The sequence below is a fragment of the Cynocephalus volans genome, chromosome 4 (assembly GCF_027409185.1).
Source record: "Cynocephalus volans isolate mCynVol1 chromosome 4, mCynVol1.pri, whole genome shotgun sequence".
NCBI lineage: Eukaryota > Metazoa > Chordata > Mammalia > Dermoptera > Cynocephalidae > Cynocephalus > Cynocephalus volans.
In genome coordinates, this window is record NC_084463.1 from 63,482,048 (window position 1) to 63,499,463 (window position 17,416).

A 17,416-nucleotide genomic window follows, 5' to 3' on the forward strand; every position below is an offset into this window, starting at 1 on the left:
GGGCCCAGATCCCTCTATGAAAATCAGACAATCAAAGAGTGACTTTGGAGTGGAGGAACCACTGTATAACTGGCGCATAAAATATATTTATTCACTTTTCTACTGGTGGATATTTGGAATGTTTTCTGTGTTTTACTCCTATGAACATGTCTCCTAATGTAAATATTCGAGAGATTATCTTTCCTGGCAATACCTATCTATAAGTGGAAATTCTGGGTTGTAAAATGTGTGCATCTTCAATTTTACTGGGCAGTGCCAAACTGATTCAAAGTGATTTTATTTATTTATATTCCCACAGGCAAAGTAATCATGTTATAAAAAATAACAGATTTATGAAAGAGTGTCTCACGTTAGAGAAATTCAAAGAACTCATTGTTACTGTAATCCAAGGAGTGTGGGGAAAAGCATCCATATATTAAGCATCAGATACATCCTGTCATGCTTGGGAAGTCATCCAAAGGAGTGTAACTATTTTCCTGTAGTCTATAAAAAGTCACATAGTAAGGTTAAGCAAGGTAGGGATATGGTCATATTTACATTTTAGAAAGTATTCTGGCCTAAGTATAGATGGGGGCACCAAACCAGCAACAGGCCAGAACCTGAATCTTTTCTCATGATAATGGCTGCGTCATGTGGACTTCACCCTCAGAAAAAATGACTCCTCTTCTTATCCTTTGGGTTTCAGATTAGATTTTATCTCTTCTAGGAGGACTTCCAGGATGACTGTCTTTTCCCTGGTATTCTCTGCTAGTCCATAAGCTCTTTAGGGACAAAGTTTGTTATTTAGTTGTGGCTCCAGTCCCGGCTATTATGCAGAGTCCATATCAGACACTCATTTCGTAAATAATCAGAGTAGCGTGCATATATGGGACTCTGTCTGGGAAATCACGTACTTGGCAAAGTGGAGCAGTGTCAGCACTAGGACTTCAGCAATGCCTTTGTAATGAGGTTTGACTGAGCATGCTAAAAGCCTTTTTTGATGTCATTGATAGAGAGCTGGACAATATGATAGACATGGGACAAGGGGAACATTAACATTCTAAAAAAACAGACAAAGACCCACAAAATACCTGAAATCTGAAATCTTTGTGAACTTTCAGTCAGTACTGCAAGCATGCACTACGAATTCCCCCACAGCATTTTGTAATTCTGTGGCTTAAGAACATACTTCAGCAACCATTTAATATAACTTATTCACAGAGGTAGTGCGATGATAGGAGCACAATTTTAGAAAAGAGACTGCCTGGGTTCAAACCCTGGTGCTCCCACTTACTCAAAGTATGACTACAGGCAAATTATTAAGGCACTTTGTTCTTAAGTTTCTAAATCTCTAAAATGGGTATAAAATGGTATCTTGAAAGTAGTTATGGTATAAACATGGCAGCAATAGGCGCTGGGACTGGGGAACCCTCCTCTGGGTTGGAAGCTCCAGGATCCAGGGATGAATGACTTTTCCTAGTTAGAGGTGGAATTTTCCTTGGTATTGTTGCTGCAGTAGAATGGTGGCTGGATTTATTACAACATTATCACTGGCTAAAAAGAAAAGCCCCGAATGATTTAATCAGGAAAGTAGCCATGGCTGCCTTATCAGAGAATAGGTCTTTCTTTGTGGGCTCTGGGCTGGGTCTCACTTTATGCGGGGTGTGGGGTGGGTGTGCTCAGCTTTGCAGTGTGGCAAGCTTTAGAAATTCACAGTAGAGTGACATCACTATCTTCTTGAATCGTTTTTAATTGGGACTTACAATCCCAGGCTTTCCTTTGGCACAAGAAGCTGTATCCTCTCTGGTGAGATTTTAGTGTTGCAGTAAGTCACAGTCGGTCCTTCTCCTGCTGTCAAGCTTCTGCAGACCTCCCAGATGTGGGTCATGGTCAGGACTGGCTTAAAAGCACCGGAATCCTTTCTCAGTAGAAGGCCCTCCAGCTGGCTACACCAGAACACACGAACCCATGTTTCCTGCAGCCCTGGGAAGTGGTGCGGGCAGCTTTTGGGAGACAAAGCACATGCACCTCACACTTCCTGGTGGGTTATGGATTGGAGGAGTTCACCTTATTTTCATCTATAGTTCAGAGAAGCGTTTTTCTTCGGGGTACATACTAAAAGTAGAAAACTAATTATTCCAGGAATCTGGGTTGGCCTGTTATACCTGTCAACTGTCTAATAGGATACATGATTGTTAAACTACCTCCAGGATACACTTGCTGGAGAAGCAGCCCTGCCTTAGTCTGAGCAGACCAGAAGAGTACTTGGAGGCTCAGGCTGAGGGTGGGCCACACAGCTGCGTTGGGGGCTGAGGCCGAGACTGTGCAGCCACAGTGGAGGCACGTCCAGTGGTCAGACTTACTCGGCGTCTCGACCAGCATCACTGCACCTTCCTCCATTCTCTTCTCCCAGCCCTTGAGTGAGCAGCCATGAGCGGGGGTGCAAGCATCCTGCGAGCCAGCCATAGAGTGAGCATGGTGGGATCGAATTTCCTGTACCTGGGCATGGCCTTGTGTACCCATCAGGCAGCTCCAGGCCTGCTCAGGGGTGCCTGGCTTTTCACCCCCAAGTCCAAGATGGAGATTGTGAAGTGTCAGTTCATTACGAATTTCACTTCAGAGGAGTCTGTTCATCATAATAAGATTCCAGCACAGGAACGGGTCAGCTGGCCTCGTCTGTACTATCAACCTCTTATTAAAAGGCCTGAGTGATGATGAACTTGCCCTTATAGATGTCAATGAGGGCAAACTGAAGGGTGAGACTATGGATCTTCAACTTGACAGTCCTTTCATGAAAATGCCAAATAGTGTCTGCAGCACAGATTACTTTGTCACTGCATATTCCAGCCAAGTGATTATCATATTATCACAGTAGGGGCATATCAAGCAAAAGGAGAAACATGACTTAATCTATTCTAGTCCAGTGAATTGTGGCCATCTTTAAATTAATGATTTCCAGTATTATCCAATACAACCCCCTCTGCAAAGTGATTGTTGTTTCCAATCCAGTGGATGTCTTAACCTATGTAGCCAGGAAGTTGAGTGCATTTCCCCAAAACCGTGTTGTTGGAAGTGGCTGTAATCTAGATATTGCTCATTTCCATTTCTTGATTGAGCACAGTCTTGGCATCCACTATGAAAGCTGTCATGGGTGGATCCTTGGAGAGATGGAGACTCAAGTGTTCCTGTGTGGAGTGGAGTTCACGTTGCTGGTGTCTCTTTGAAGGAGCTGAACTCAGATATAATAACTGATAAAGATCCTGATCAATAGAAAAATATCCACAAAGAAGTGATTGCCAGCACCTATGAGATTATGAAAATGTCAGGTTGTGATCTGGGGGTCATTGGCCTGTCTGTAGCTGATTTAACAGAAAGTATTCTGAGGAATCTTAGGAGAACACATCCAGTTTCCAGCATAATTAAGGGCCTCTATGGAATAGATGAAGTATTCCTCATTGTTCTTTTTATCCTGGGATGGAATGGTATTACTGACCTTATATACGTAAAGCTCACCCAAGCACCACAGCAGCATTGCCAGAATGCCTGTATCAGCTCTTAGGCAACAGCAACAGCAAACAAGGGCAGGATTTTAGTGTGTTTTGATTAAATGTTACCGTACAGCATTTTTTGTTTTTGGTTTTGTTTTGTTTGTTTGCTTATTTGCTTTTTAAGTGAGAAGAAACATCAGAAGAACATTAGAGACCAGGAAGTGCGTCCTCTAGGGATGAGGAGACATTCTACTGGATTTTTTTAAAAATGTTTTCTCCAGAGTCATCTGCTTCATTAACAATGGTTTTTGTCTTAGAAGTCTCTCTCTGATTTTATAAACTGACATCACTTCTTGTTCTGTTATGAATGCACGCTGCACTAGGACTCCAATAAGCCCATCACACATTTTCACCATTTTGTCTATAGGCACTTTTTCTGCAGTGTAATCACTCATCTCCATTGTTACTATTATCATAATCACCTTGACTCAGAACCATTTTGGCTATTTCATCATCAGCCAACGAATGAACAACTTGCAGTGTCATGTTGGTGCTCCAAAATATCTGAATTTGGAACATTCCAGCTTTCAGATTTTTGGATTAGGGATGCTCCATCTGTACATACTGAAGTTACGTTCTAGTATTAGGACACTACTGTCTTTCTCCATGTAACTCTATGGATTAGATTAATCCACAGGTTTAATACTTTATACTCATCTGATAAGAATGTTAACAAAACATATGCAACTTTGGAAGGCTGAAGGGGATTATAAAGTCCAATGGATATGGAATTTCATCTCTGATTGTCAGGGACTATCACTCAGGTTTTTAAAAAATATTTCAATTCATATGCTATCCACTACATTCACTTGAGTAAATCAAACACTTCTGTATATTTCAATAAATCATTTAGGACTATTTGGACAGAAATCAAATTCAGATGCCAAATAGTTAAATCTCTAAATAATTTAAATTCAATTCAGTGGTAAAATACAGTCAAATACCAAATTAAATTCCAGATAAAATAAATAGTTAAATGTGAAGAATACAACCACAGAATCAGAAAGGAATGAAGGTATGTTTTAGGATGAATGAATTAGGATCAACTAAACCTAAGGAAAAAAAATCACAAAGTAAATGATATGTAAACAAAATGAACACAGCATACTGAGAAAAATATTTGTAATAAATATGTATTATCATAATTAACCTAAAACCTCTCTTAAGGAGAATTAAATATTCTCAAGATATTCCAAAAAATCAAAGAAAAAATTATTCCACACACATTCTATGAGGCCAGAATCACCCTGATAACTGAAATCAGAAAAAGATACAACAAAAACAAAACTTCAGGCCATTATCCCTGATGAACACAGATGAAAATATCCTCAACAAAATACTAGCAAACCCAATTCAACAGCACATCAAAAAGATTATAGACCATGATCAAGTTGGATTTATCTTGTGGGTGAGATGGTTCAAAATATACAAATAAAAAAGTGTGATATATCACATCAACAAAATTAAAGACAATAACCATATGATCATTTCAGTAGGTGCAGAAAAAGCGTTTGATAACATTCAAAACTCCTTCTTGATAAAAAAAAATCACTCGACAAATTAGCTATAGAAGAAAAGAATCAACACAACAAAGGCCAAGAAAGAACAGAAACAAGACAACGATGCCCACTTTCACCACTCTTGTTCAACATAGTACGGGAAGTCCTAACCAGAGCAATTAGGCAAGAGAGAGAACTGAAGTAAAGAAGTGCATCCAAATTGGAAAAGAGAAAGTCAAATTGTTCCTCTTTGCAGAAGACACGATCTCATTAACGGAAAAACCTAAGACTCAAAAAAAAAAAGAAAAAGAAAAAAGAAAACAAATACTTTGATTAAAAAATGGACAAATGACCTGAGCAGCTAATCATCAGGGAAATGCAAAGCAAAACCACAGTGAGATATCTCACCCCAGTTAGAATGGATATTTTCAAAAAGACAAATAACAAATGCTGGTGAGTATGTGGAGAAAAGGAAACTCATACACTGTTGGTGGGAATGTAAATTAGTACAGCCATTATGGAAAACAGTATGGAGATTCCTCACAAAATGAAAAAATAGAACTACCACATGATCCAGCAATACCACTGCTGGGTATTTATGCAAAGGAAAGGAAATCAACATGTGAAAGGGATACCTGCACTCCAGTGTTTATCATGGCTCTATAGCAAGATTTGGAACCAAACTAAATGTTTATCAACAGATAATTAGATAAATAAAATGTGATATATATATATATATATATATATATATATATATATATATACAAAATGGAATACTACTTAGCCATAAAAAATGAAACTCTGCCATTTGCAACAATGTAGTAGCAGTTTCATTTGTGTCTATAGGTACGGAAAGAATGGAGTTGATAAGACTGATAATGCAGCACTAATTCCTTTTTAGTGTTGCAGCCTGTCCCTTACACTCTAGAGTACAAGCATCTTCTAAGAGCCCCAGTCACACATACACTATTATAAATCAAATTCTCCTTTTCCACACACGTGCATTAAAAAGCTCTATATGACCATTAATTGGAAAGGTATTTACTCTATAGGTCTATTTGGGAAGATTTGACATATTTACCATATTGTGTATTCAATACATGATCCTGGCATAGCCCTTCATTTTAGCCCTTCATTTCAACCCTGGCTTGGAGATATTTGAAAAATAAAAATCGAACAATAAAAAATGAGACAAATAAAAACACAAAGTATTACACTATTTACATAGCATTTACATTTTATTAGGTATTATAATTAATCTAGGGATAATTTAAATTATATGAGGGGATATGCATAAGTTATATAAAATACTTCTCCATTTTATATAAGGAAATTGAGCATCCTCAGAATTTGTACCTGAGGGGGGTCTTGGCACTAATTCCCCACAGATACTGGGGGACAACTGTGATGTTGTAAGCAAATGTTGGATAAGTCCCTCTTATGGGGAAGCTCCATTTAACAACACTAAAGGAAGGTATCCTATACCACTGACCCTTTAATTACTTAAAAATGAGAATACTAGAATGTCTTTCCTCTCTCTATTTACGTGGATGATATGCAACATTGTAAGAAATGATTGAGGCAGTTTTCAAAGAAAAAAGTTTTTGGAAAGGTCCACACATATGATAACCTTTTCTTAATCTCCTAGGATACCTTTTTTTGAAGAATAATTGCTGGTCAGATGACACTTAAGAAAACTTATTAATTCATATCACTATATATTGGTAAGAGGACAAACACTTCATCTCTTTCTAGGATATGCTAGCTTTTATAATTTTTTTCAATCTGATTATATTTAAATGGTGACATTTATTTAGTTGTTCACTTTTCCAATTTCTAACAGGATTAAACTATTTTCATAGGTTTCTAAAAAGGATATAAATCCCCAGTTGCTAGATAACTTATTGACACAACTTATACATAAGCATTGCTAATTTCTTAAACTCTGATAGGTGACAACAAAATATAGGTAGTGTGGGACACCTATTGTAAATAATTTTCTAAATGTTATTTATTAAAGATGATTATATACATAATCATTGTTTAAATAATTATTTATTATATACGAAAGTGCTTCAAAAAGTTTATGTAAAAATTGAGAGACATGAATTAAGAGATGTACGAGTCTTTCCATAAACTTTTTGAAGTAGCCTCATATAGTACTTTTAATATAAATACACACGTTGTGGTGGATGTCATATATGAACACACACATATATGTATATATACAGGTGTAAAGTATCTGATTTCAAATTATGCATCAAGGTGAATGAATCCAAAAATCGATTTTATTTTTATATAACTAATCATTACAAGTTAATTATTATAAGTAATTCCATCAACTATTAAAGATACAGTAGTTTAAAATACAATTGTGTTTCTAGATGCACTTTTTAAAGTGATACAGTTACACAGTCAGATGTGTTGTTTATCTCAGTTAATGTTTTATTGTCGGACATATTCAGATAAAGAATGGCTGGGAACTTAATTAATAATTATAAATTTAAAAGTAGAGTAACAAACCAAATGTTAAAAATTGTGAGGTCATTTCTTATAGAATAAAAATTTATTTAATGAAATAATTGCTTCATTTAAAATATCTCTTTGAAAAACCTGCATCAGGTCAACGTTTTTTAGTCTCACCACAAACCTCCTCTACTGTTACTCTCAGCCCCCGGTGTTGATTTTTATAGTTTGTAAATCCAATCAGGAGTTTCACACCTTTCTGCATAACTTAATCATCTGTTTCCTAGAAGTGGGTGTGGTCTTAGGTGAATCTAATCACTTAAATAGCACACTCGTGCAGAGAAGACCTCTTCTCCAGGGAAGACAGAATTTCCAGCTGCCAGGTGTTGAAGAGCTGAGAGTTACTGCTGACCTTGATATCAACAGATCTTCCAGAGGTTCCAGTCGTGAGACCGCTCATAGTAGACTCTGGTGCGTATGGAATTGAGAGTAAAGGCCTTCATGCTTACTTTCCTTTACAGAAATACTTTAAATTTACCTGTCAGCCCATTTGGGTCTTGTTAATCAAATAAGTAGCTCCTAATTATTTTAAATGACATCAATGTAAAGTATCTGTAACTAGAGCATTTGTAATATATGGTTTGAGTTATATTAAGTTATTTGATTTATTTTTATTCCATTAGTTTCTATATAAGATTTTTTTAGGCCTTAAAAATAATTTTCTGCAGTTTTTATGCAACTATGAAACCCATAACCACCTAAAATGTTCAATATAATGTGTGAATATACTAGTTTTTATACACATTAACATAAAATGTGTTGAATTCATTACAAAACATTGTAAAATTCCTATTTGCTGTCTCTTTAAACTCTTCAGTTTGCAGACTAAAATTTGAAAAGTATTCAAAAACAATCCAACCAACTGGTAAGGGCTCCCAAGAAGTAGCATTGATCACCATAGGAAATATTGGAAATAAAGATTAATTTGTGGTTCATTAACCTATCTCTGCATTCTTTAGTGTAGAGCAGAAAGTCCTGTGTTTATCTATTTTTTTTAAAAGGTAATTGATTAATTGTTACTGATTATCACTGTAGGATGAATGTTTACCTTTTCCGAAAGTAAAGGTACTCTCTCTGATGGTCTGAATTGACTCTGGGAAAACTGTTTTCCTAAACTAGAAATAATAGATAATTTTTACATTTTGCTTTTTTTGAAAGGATGAGTTTGATTTTTAAGTTAAAAGAATAAATTCAACTGTTTATAGTTTTAGGCATTGAAAGTTGAAGTTAACGTTGATTAAATCAGAGTAAACTGAATCAATTTTTCATCGTCTTTGGAAAACTGCATCAGTGACATAGGAGGCAGAGAGCATGGACTATTAGCAGAGAGACTAGGAGTTGTGTTGTTTATTACAATCATGGAGTCATTGGGAGAGAAAAAAAGAGAGACAGAGAGATTTTGGAAGTGCTTCTGGATTAATCAGCTAATACAAATAACTCTAGTATCATCCCAACTTTTACCCTCTGCCCCAAGATTTAAGCTTGTCCAAGTAATTTAGGTATGATTGAGAACACTGCTTTTTTTTTTTATAAAGAAAAAGGATATGAGAGGGCTATCTCATCTCACGTTCTCATTTGTATCACAGTATAAATCCAGGCTGTCTACATTTATCAAGCCTAGGTTTCTACTGAGGGTAAATTAATGTGTAGATTGGACAGAGCTCAAGCAGACAAATAGAACTATCCAAAAGCTTTTTTCCAAAGAATAACTTCCACAAGAATAACTTTATCTCCTCTCTCTCTCTCTTTAAATTTTTTTCGATTTTATTTTCAGAAACATGGATTCAGATACCTTGCAAGCCTTCCAGAGTGAGCTCACATGCTCCATCTGCATAAACTACTTCATAGACCCTGTCACCATCAACTGTGGTCACAGCTTTTGCAGGCCCTGCCTATACCTCTGCTGGGAGGAAGCCCAAACGTCAATGTGCTGCCCTGAGTGCAGGGAAATATCAGAGAAGCCAGACTTCAAAACCAATATTGCACTCAAGAGGCTGGCTTCAGTTGCTAGACAAGCCAGACCTTGTCACGTTGACAGCTCTAAGGACCAGATCTGTGTGGCACACAAGGAGGCAAAGGGGCTCTTCTGTGAAGTGGACAGAAACCTGCTCTGTGGACCCTGCTCTGAATCACTGGAGCACAGGGCTCGCAGCCACAGTTCGATAGAATGTGCTGCGGAGGAATACCGGGTATGTGATACCCCTAAAGCAAATTTGGAATCTATAGGATTCTAAATCAGAGAGAGAGAGATGAGGACTTATGATAATGAAGTTGATGAGAATGGAGATGTTGGAGGTGGTCATTTTTCAATATAAATCCCAAGCTATCGATATGTCCTTTCCATGTTGCTAATCAATGTGATACTATAATCATGGTTGGGCTTAGCACTCAGTAAGGGAATTTTCCTTAGGAACATTGTCCAAATATGGGGAATTGGTGCGGATGTGGAGCAGGTGGCTAGTAGCAGGAATACTGGCTTCTGCTGCAAGCAGAACTCCTTTATAGAAAGATTATATAAAAACAAATTTCTCAGGAGATGGATTACATTATCTGCAGGGTGACTTAAAACTCTCTATTAAATATTTCCGTCACATTTAATATCCCAAATATTAGAATCAAATTGCTTATCATGGAAAAACCTGACCACTCCATTCTAACTCAAGACTACTATTCGCTCAACCACAGATTTTCCTATAGATAATGGGATGAAATCTACAATATCTTCTTTGTCACTAAAGCTCTTGGTTATTTTGCAGGAGAAATTTCTAAAGAAAATGGACACCTTACGGAAAATGACTCAGGAGATGCAAAACCATCTAACTCAGGAAACTAGTAAAATCCATTCATTAGCGGTAAGAATGAAAATGTTTTATTTGTTTTTATGCAAATTGACATAATGCTGGCTTATACTATTTAAAGTCAAATTACACGTTAAAGGATAGTGGTTTCTTCCCAGGAAAAGTAGTGGTTTCAAGTGGTACATCAGTTATTACAAGTATACAGATCAACACAAACTAATGCAAAGAATACTAGTATATTGGATAAACGGGACGTGATAGGTATTTATAGTTCAACTTTGAAGGTTTGGATAAACCTTCTCCAACACTGAGGTTAAGACAGCCTTGAACTGTCTTAAGTTTTAGTGTGAAGGAGAGAAGAGAAATAGAATAGTACATAGCAGAAAAATAGAGTAATTTTTTAAAATCTATGTAATATGGTGTATACTTAAATATGTTGAAATATTTAGAAAAATCAGGCAAAGGAACAACAGGAAAGTAAGAAGATTCAGGAAGTAGAGAAAGTAATTGGTGTAGTAAGAATTATGTAGAAGCATCGTAGGGAGAGAAGCTCAGACTCTGTAAATTTTGATTTAAATAGGAAGAGTGAGTAGGAAACATAAAGGATGGCCAGAAAAGACTGGAAAATATTCAAGACCCTTTGAAGGTCTGAGGCAGAAAGTTTAGAAATGATTTGCTTGATATATTTGAAGTTGTAAGTTGTAAGGAAATCATACCTGAAGCTGTAAGTTTTCTGTTGAGAATGAGGACATGTGATCTTTTTAACTGAATATCTCTGCAGCACTATGTGGCTTTACAGAAGGTGACGATCAAAATTCAATGTCAGAAGATACATCTGTTTCTCCACGAGGAGGAGCAACTCCATCTAGAGACAATAGACAGAGACGCAGCGGAGACTTTCCAGCAACTCAGGAACAGTGAAGTCAGGATGACCCAACAGAAAGAACACCTAGAAGAAATGCACAGAGAGCTGGCTGAGACGTGCCAGAAGCCTGCCGCGGAGCTGCTCCAGGTGAGGGGGAGGGTCCATCCTGAGACACGGGAATGCTTTCTTGGCAACGCAGTCCAGACATTGAAATGTCCCCTGCATATGCCATTTCTCTCAGCTGAGTGATATGTGCTCCTTGTCTCCCATCGTTATGTTTGTTCAATCACTTACTTATGCATATTCTGGTAATCCCCGGGCGAGTTTTGCCATTTTATGAAATAGCATAGGATAGACTGCTCTTCAGGAGATTGGGAGTATTATCCACACAGAGAGATTATACAAAACAGCCAACCGGTGTGATCCGAGGAAAGTCAACTTTGCTGAGGTAATGCTCCATTTATGTCCCCTAATCGATCATCGCTCTCTGCTGTCCCACACAAAATCAGTTTGCTGAAGACATTGAGGCTTTGCCTCTTGTCAACTCAAGGTTTACAGAATTCTGTAATCAATTTTAATGCAGTCTATTATATATATATTTCCCTGTTTTGTTTCAATTGTCATAAGTGGTCAGACCTCTCCCTGGAAGTAGACTGGGAGGTGATAAAACTAGGAACCTGGATCTTCTTGCAACACTGCATGGTCTCTTCTTGAGTTCCTTTCTTCTTAACGCACACTGAGGAAGCCCCTCGTAGTTTAGTTTAGGTTCTGTTGTTAACATAGCCTTGGATGTTTCCCTAGAGAGGAACAAGGAAAAAAAACACATTATTAAACAAAAAAAAAAAAAAAAGGAAAAGTACCAGGGAAAATGCAAAATGATGAAAATTTCATGATTATCTTATTTTTTATTTAATTTATCTTATTTTTTATTTACTTTATCTTATTTTTCCTTGCAGGACTTTGGAAACATATTGGAAAGGTGAGTTTATGGTAAAGATCTCTGATTTTTGAGAAAATTGTTTCTTGTTTATGAAGTTGTTGTGAATGTGTTGAGATATTAACATTGTTCTTTGTTGCTATTTTCCATTTTGTTTCAAAAGAGTCCATAAGGACTCTTGCTCCTTGTTCTTGGAAATTTCCTTCTTATGTGGCCAAGTTCAAATATACCTAAAATCAATTTGCTATTTTGGGTTTTTTTCCACACAATCCCCCCGACCTCTCCAACTGGGCCCACTTCAACAAATCTTAGCAAGGAGATTGTTCTCAGTTATCACAGAGGAAGCCCCTACCCTAGAGAAGTAGAAGGTACAAAAGAGAGGAAAGAGGTTCCCTAAGCATGAGAGTGAGAGTGCATTGTTTACGCCATGAGTAGTAATGACAATTCCCGGCTCATCACAGCGTGCCCCAGTTGTAGGCAGGAACTCAGAGGGGAATGGCTATCTCAGGACCCTCAGGATCAGGGCTGTCTTGCAGGATGCAGATTCTCTTGCTTGGCAGAAAATATCAAAGCCTCTGGCTCAATGGACTTTCCCTTTTAGACACTAACTGCATCATTGGTAACTACTGCTGACTGAAGTCCCAAAGATTTTGCCTGAATTTTCTGCTCTATGGTAAACACAAGATCTTTGCATTACCTGAGGTAAAGTAAGAGGTGGAAGGAGGAAATGGCACTCAATCATTTTAGAAATTGAATAATGTCTGAGAAGAATGGGGAAGTTGGAATTTGATATGTTACATTTAGGAAAAAAAATGAACATTACTTATATCCTCAAGAGTGTTACAATAAAATGTATACCAACGAACTGAAAATGAGAGAATTCTGATGAAATGTCTTGGATTAAAAACTGCTATCTTTGTAATAACCATGTGATTAGCTTTTAGTCCAAAAGTATAACTGGTGCCATTCTTTACAGGACTGAGCTGGTGCTGATGCAAAAGCCCCAGCCAATGAACCCAGAGCTCAATTCATGGCACATCACTGGAATCCTAGACATGCTGAACCACTTCAGAGGTAAGAGTCAGCCCTCTGACAATCAGGCCTCAATTTCTTTCTTTAGTGGATTTCTGGCGATGAGCCATCCCCATTTCTATTTTATTTTTTCTGACATGAAAGTAGTAAGTGATTTCCAAAACTTTTGTATCTTCTCTCTCTGCATAGTTATATTAGGATAATCAAGACTGAACTTTTAACTTACACTTTGTTGACAATGCCTAACAAGACACATATTATATCCAACACAAGATAGGGAAGAGAAGAAAGAGTATTCACGCAGGTCATGTGGTTTTGAAGAGTTACAAGGCTTAGTTCTCAGAGAAGCAAGAAATATTGTATGTTTATTCATTTTTTTCCAGTTTTAAATACTTTCCTCCAGTTGTAAATACTTACAATGTGGCATTGGTGGTTTTTGATTTGTTGGATATTCCAAATGCATTTATCATGCATTGTACAAATAACATTTTGTTTATAAAATCAGAAAGCTTTGTCCAATCAAAAAAATGACTAAAATTGCCATAAGCAGAGCAATTCTAATGCTATCAGATCAATGTCAAGACAAATGAAAGTCAAGGGGTCTGTGCACACAGCGTAGCCATGTTAGGCACATACTAGAGAGCAGGTGTGAACAGCAGAGAGCTGACAGGGATTAGATTGAATAATGTAAATAATTAATAATTATTTGTTAAAAATAATTAATAGTTAAAAATAAGATAATGTAAAGCCAGAATATTCTTATCAGAAACACATAAATTGTGCATGTCGATTTCTATCAATTTTTTTGATGTTTGAGAATGTACCAGGCACAGCATGTATCCTAATAAATACCTGCATCACAGCAAAGTGATGTCTATTGATGAATGCCACTAAAGACAAACAACAAAAGAAGAGTTTTCTACTAAAAGTAGAGGGGAAATAGTTTTAGGTGTGTACTGAAACAAATTATCTAAAAGTGGACATGAAATCACTGCTTCATACAGTGGTATGGCCAGCTTTTCAGTTATCTTCTCTTTTTCTCTATGACTTGAAGAATTTCTGTGTGCTGTAGCGGTCCTACTAACCCATCCTCTTCAAAGATGAGTAAGTCTGAACTCCCCTTGAAGGACGGGAAAATGAGGTGAATAACTGGGCAGAAAGCCTCTGCCCCTGAGGACGTAGAGATACCATTTGTTGGTCTAATTTTTGCCTCTTTCTGCAGTGGATAATCCTCTGAGGAAGGAAACAGCCAGTTGCTACATGAGTCTTTCTGAAAATGTCAGAAGTATGATATTTGGAGATGACCATCACTCTGTATCCAGAGAGCTCCAGACTGTGGAGAGTTTTGCGGCATGGGGGGCTCAGGCCTTTACCTCTGGTAGGCATTACTGGGAGGTGGACCTGGCTCACTCCTCCAGCTGGATTCTGGGAGTCTGTAAAGATTCCTGGACAGGTGATACTGATATCATTCATGATTCTGAAGAATCATTTTTACTATTTTCTTTTAAGAGGGGTGATCGTTATAGTCTCTCCACCAACTCCCCACCCTTAACTCAGTATGTGAAAAGGCCTCTGGGCCGAGTTGGGGTGTTTCTGGATTACGACAATGGAATCGTGAGCTTTTACGATGTTTACAAAAGCTCCCTCATATACAGTTTCCTTCCTTCCTTCTTCTCTTCTCCTCTTACGCCTTTCCTTTGCCTTGCTTCCCCGTGGAAAGCCAGGCTTCATGATGATTTACTTGTGAGTTCCCATGTCGGAGGAAACTAAGGTCCTGAGACCACCTTATGTGAGGTAACAGGACAGTGCCAGACTGTCTTCGAACATATTGTAACTTAAGGAAACATAATTACTTTATGGTTACAAAATAAGATAACTATACCGAGTGTATAAATTTGTTTATTAAATTATTATAATTTTTTTATTATGACGCATTTACCAGAATATCCGCAATAGCTTTTTTCTTTTTTGTATAAAGAGTTTATTGAGATAAATGCACACATTGTGAAAGACACTCTTCTAAAGCATTTAATTCAGTGCTTTTTAGTATATCCAGAGTTGTGCAACCATCATAATTATTAAAATCCAAGACATTTTCATCATTCCGACAAGAAACCCAACACCCATTAACAGTTAGTCTCCATTCACCCTCCCACATCCCCTGGCAACCCTTCATCTACTTTTGATCTTTATGAATTCATGTAAATAAAATTGTACTATATGTGGCTTTTTGTGTGTGAGTTTTTTTCATCCATGTTGAAACAATGTGCTTTATTAGCATATTTTAACCTTGTTGAGGTACAAGAAAGAAGTGGTGTATATCTCAACTTATTAAACAGAAAGAGGGTTTTTATTTTCTCTTCAAGATTGACCTAGTTGAGCGGATCCAAGTATCTGACAAACTCACCATTTCTCTAAATCCTAGTTATGCATCGGATTTCAGCTCAAACAAGTTTTTTTCAGGAAAATCCTCTGACTCCACAGATCAGGGTAGTTCTCTTATTATACACCCTACAAACATAATATAATATCTCACCATAATAGTCAACAAACGCTCATAACAAACCCTTATTGGTACATATTACTACTAGATTGAAAATTCCAAGGGGGAAAAGTATTTGTCTTATTTGCTACTATATTCCTATTATCCAATGTAGTATATAGAACATAGTATACAATAAATATGAGGTAAATTAGTGGATAAATAAATGAATGAAACAGTTAATATAAACAAATTTGATTCTAGCATTAAGAAAGTTTTCAAAAATGTAAGTAACATAATAGGACTGAAAATATTAACGCATAATGTCATGAAAATATAAGAAACAGGTTGATTTCCAGATTCACAGCCTAAGAAAATTCCTTTATATTGTGGTCTGATATAATTGGAACATAATTTTATCCCACAGTGTTTTGACTTTTCGGGATGCTTAGTACAAATTAGTGGAAGATGGAGATCCTATATAAAGTGATAGGAGAATAGAAAATTGAATGTAGAGCAACGGAGACTATCAGGATTTAAATTGGCATACATGTGTAATTACTTACTAAGCATAAAATGGCATAAATTATCTTATGCAAGAGAAGAAAGAAAACAAATTAATATTTGAAAGAATAATCCAGATGATGCAGAATACAAAATTTTATAATAGAATGTGATACCTATGTCCCTGAGAGAGAGAACCAATAACTGATAAATAGTTATTAAAATGTGAAGAAATTGTATCATCTGTAAAGAGCTTAATCCTATGAAACTGAGAGTTCATTTCTAACAGATAATCAGAGCAAGCAGAAAGCTCTTATGGCTCTAGTTAGGGCACATGCTAATCTGATCTAACAAAGACCCCGAACTTTAAATGAGTTGGAGGGCGTGCACTTCTCACATTTTTGTCCAAATATTGGACATGGTCAAGGGGAATATTGATATTTTCAACAAAAAATTTTATTTGTGTGTGTAAGAAAGTTCAATTTTTTGCCATGACCCGTCTAGCAGGAAGGTTGGACAAAAACAAACAAACAAAAAATACCCAATAAGGAGATCTGATTTTAAGGGGATGACTTGATTTCTTCATCACTTCTGGTCCCATCCTAAGGTTTAAGCTTGGGCATATGACACACCAAGCTGTGAGATGTATCTGGGAATATTGGATACACAGAAAAAGATAATTTATTTTTATTGTTTGGGTCAGAAGAAAAAAATAATTAAATGACTGGCACAACAGAAGAAAACCCAAGAGGTAGCATTCAATGAAAAAAAAAAAAAAAGAGTGAGAGAGTGTTTTAACAAAAGCATATGTTATTACTTGAGATTAGGACCAGATCTCAATATTCAAGAATGAGCAAACCCTGCTTTTCACTATTGTCAAGGTGTCAAGTGTTTTCCTATTCAAGACCTGTCATGTGGTGAGGCACATCTCACTTGTCTTCTAGTCCCTTAAATGGATGATTAAGACAGAGATGATTCTACAAATTTTGAAAATATTTATCAGAAATGTTCCCTTATTCTTTCACTCAGCATCACATATATATTCTGCAGTTAATTTTCTTTCATCCTTCCAACATATTTCATGCAGCACTTAATTAGCTATCAGAAAAAAAAGCTTGTCACAAATTTCTTTCTGTCTCACCTTTTTTTCAAGTGATTTCAGATTGTGTAGTTTTACCCACTGAGACTTCACGCAGCATCCCTTTTTAATTTCACCTATGGTTCCTGAGCTTTTCTATTGATGCTA

General features: G+C 36.7%; 1 protein-coding gene and 1 pseudogene across 1 annotated transcript; both read left to right on the top strand.

The window, feature by feature from the left end:
• Positions 1-2,433: 2,433 nt before the first annotated feature.
• Positions 2,434-3,538, top strand: LOC134376160 (L-lactate dehydrogenase A-like 6B; annotated as a pseudogene).
• A 5,792-nt stretch (positions 3,539-9,330) lies between these two features.
• On the top strand, positions 9,331-14,954 carry LOC134376161 (tripartite motif-containing protein 64C-like). Its single transcript, XM_063094811.1, has 7 exons — positions 9,331-9,741; positions 9,848-9,850; positions 10,309-10,404; positions 11,132-11,362; positions 12,172-12,194; positions 13,129-13,226; positions 14,407-14,954. Exons 1-7 carry the CDS (start codon positions 9,331-9,333, stop codon positions 14,952-14,954), a joined length of 1,410 nt encoding a protein of 469 aa, XP_062950881.1.
• Positions 14,955-17,416: the final 2,462 nt, after the last annotated feature.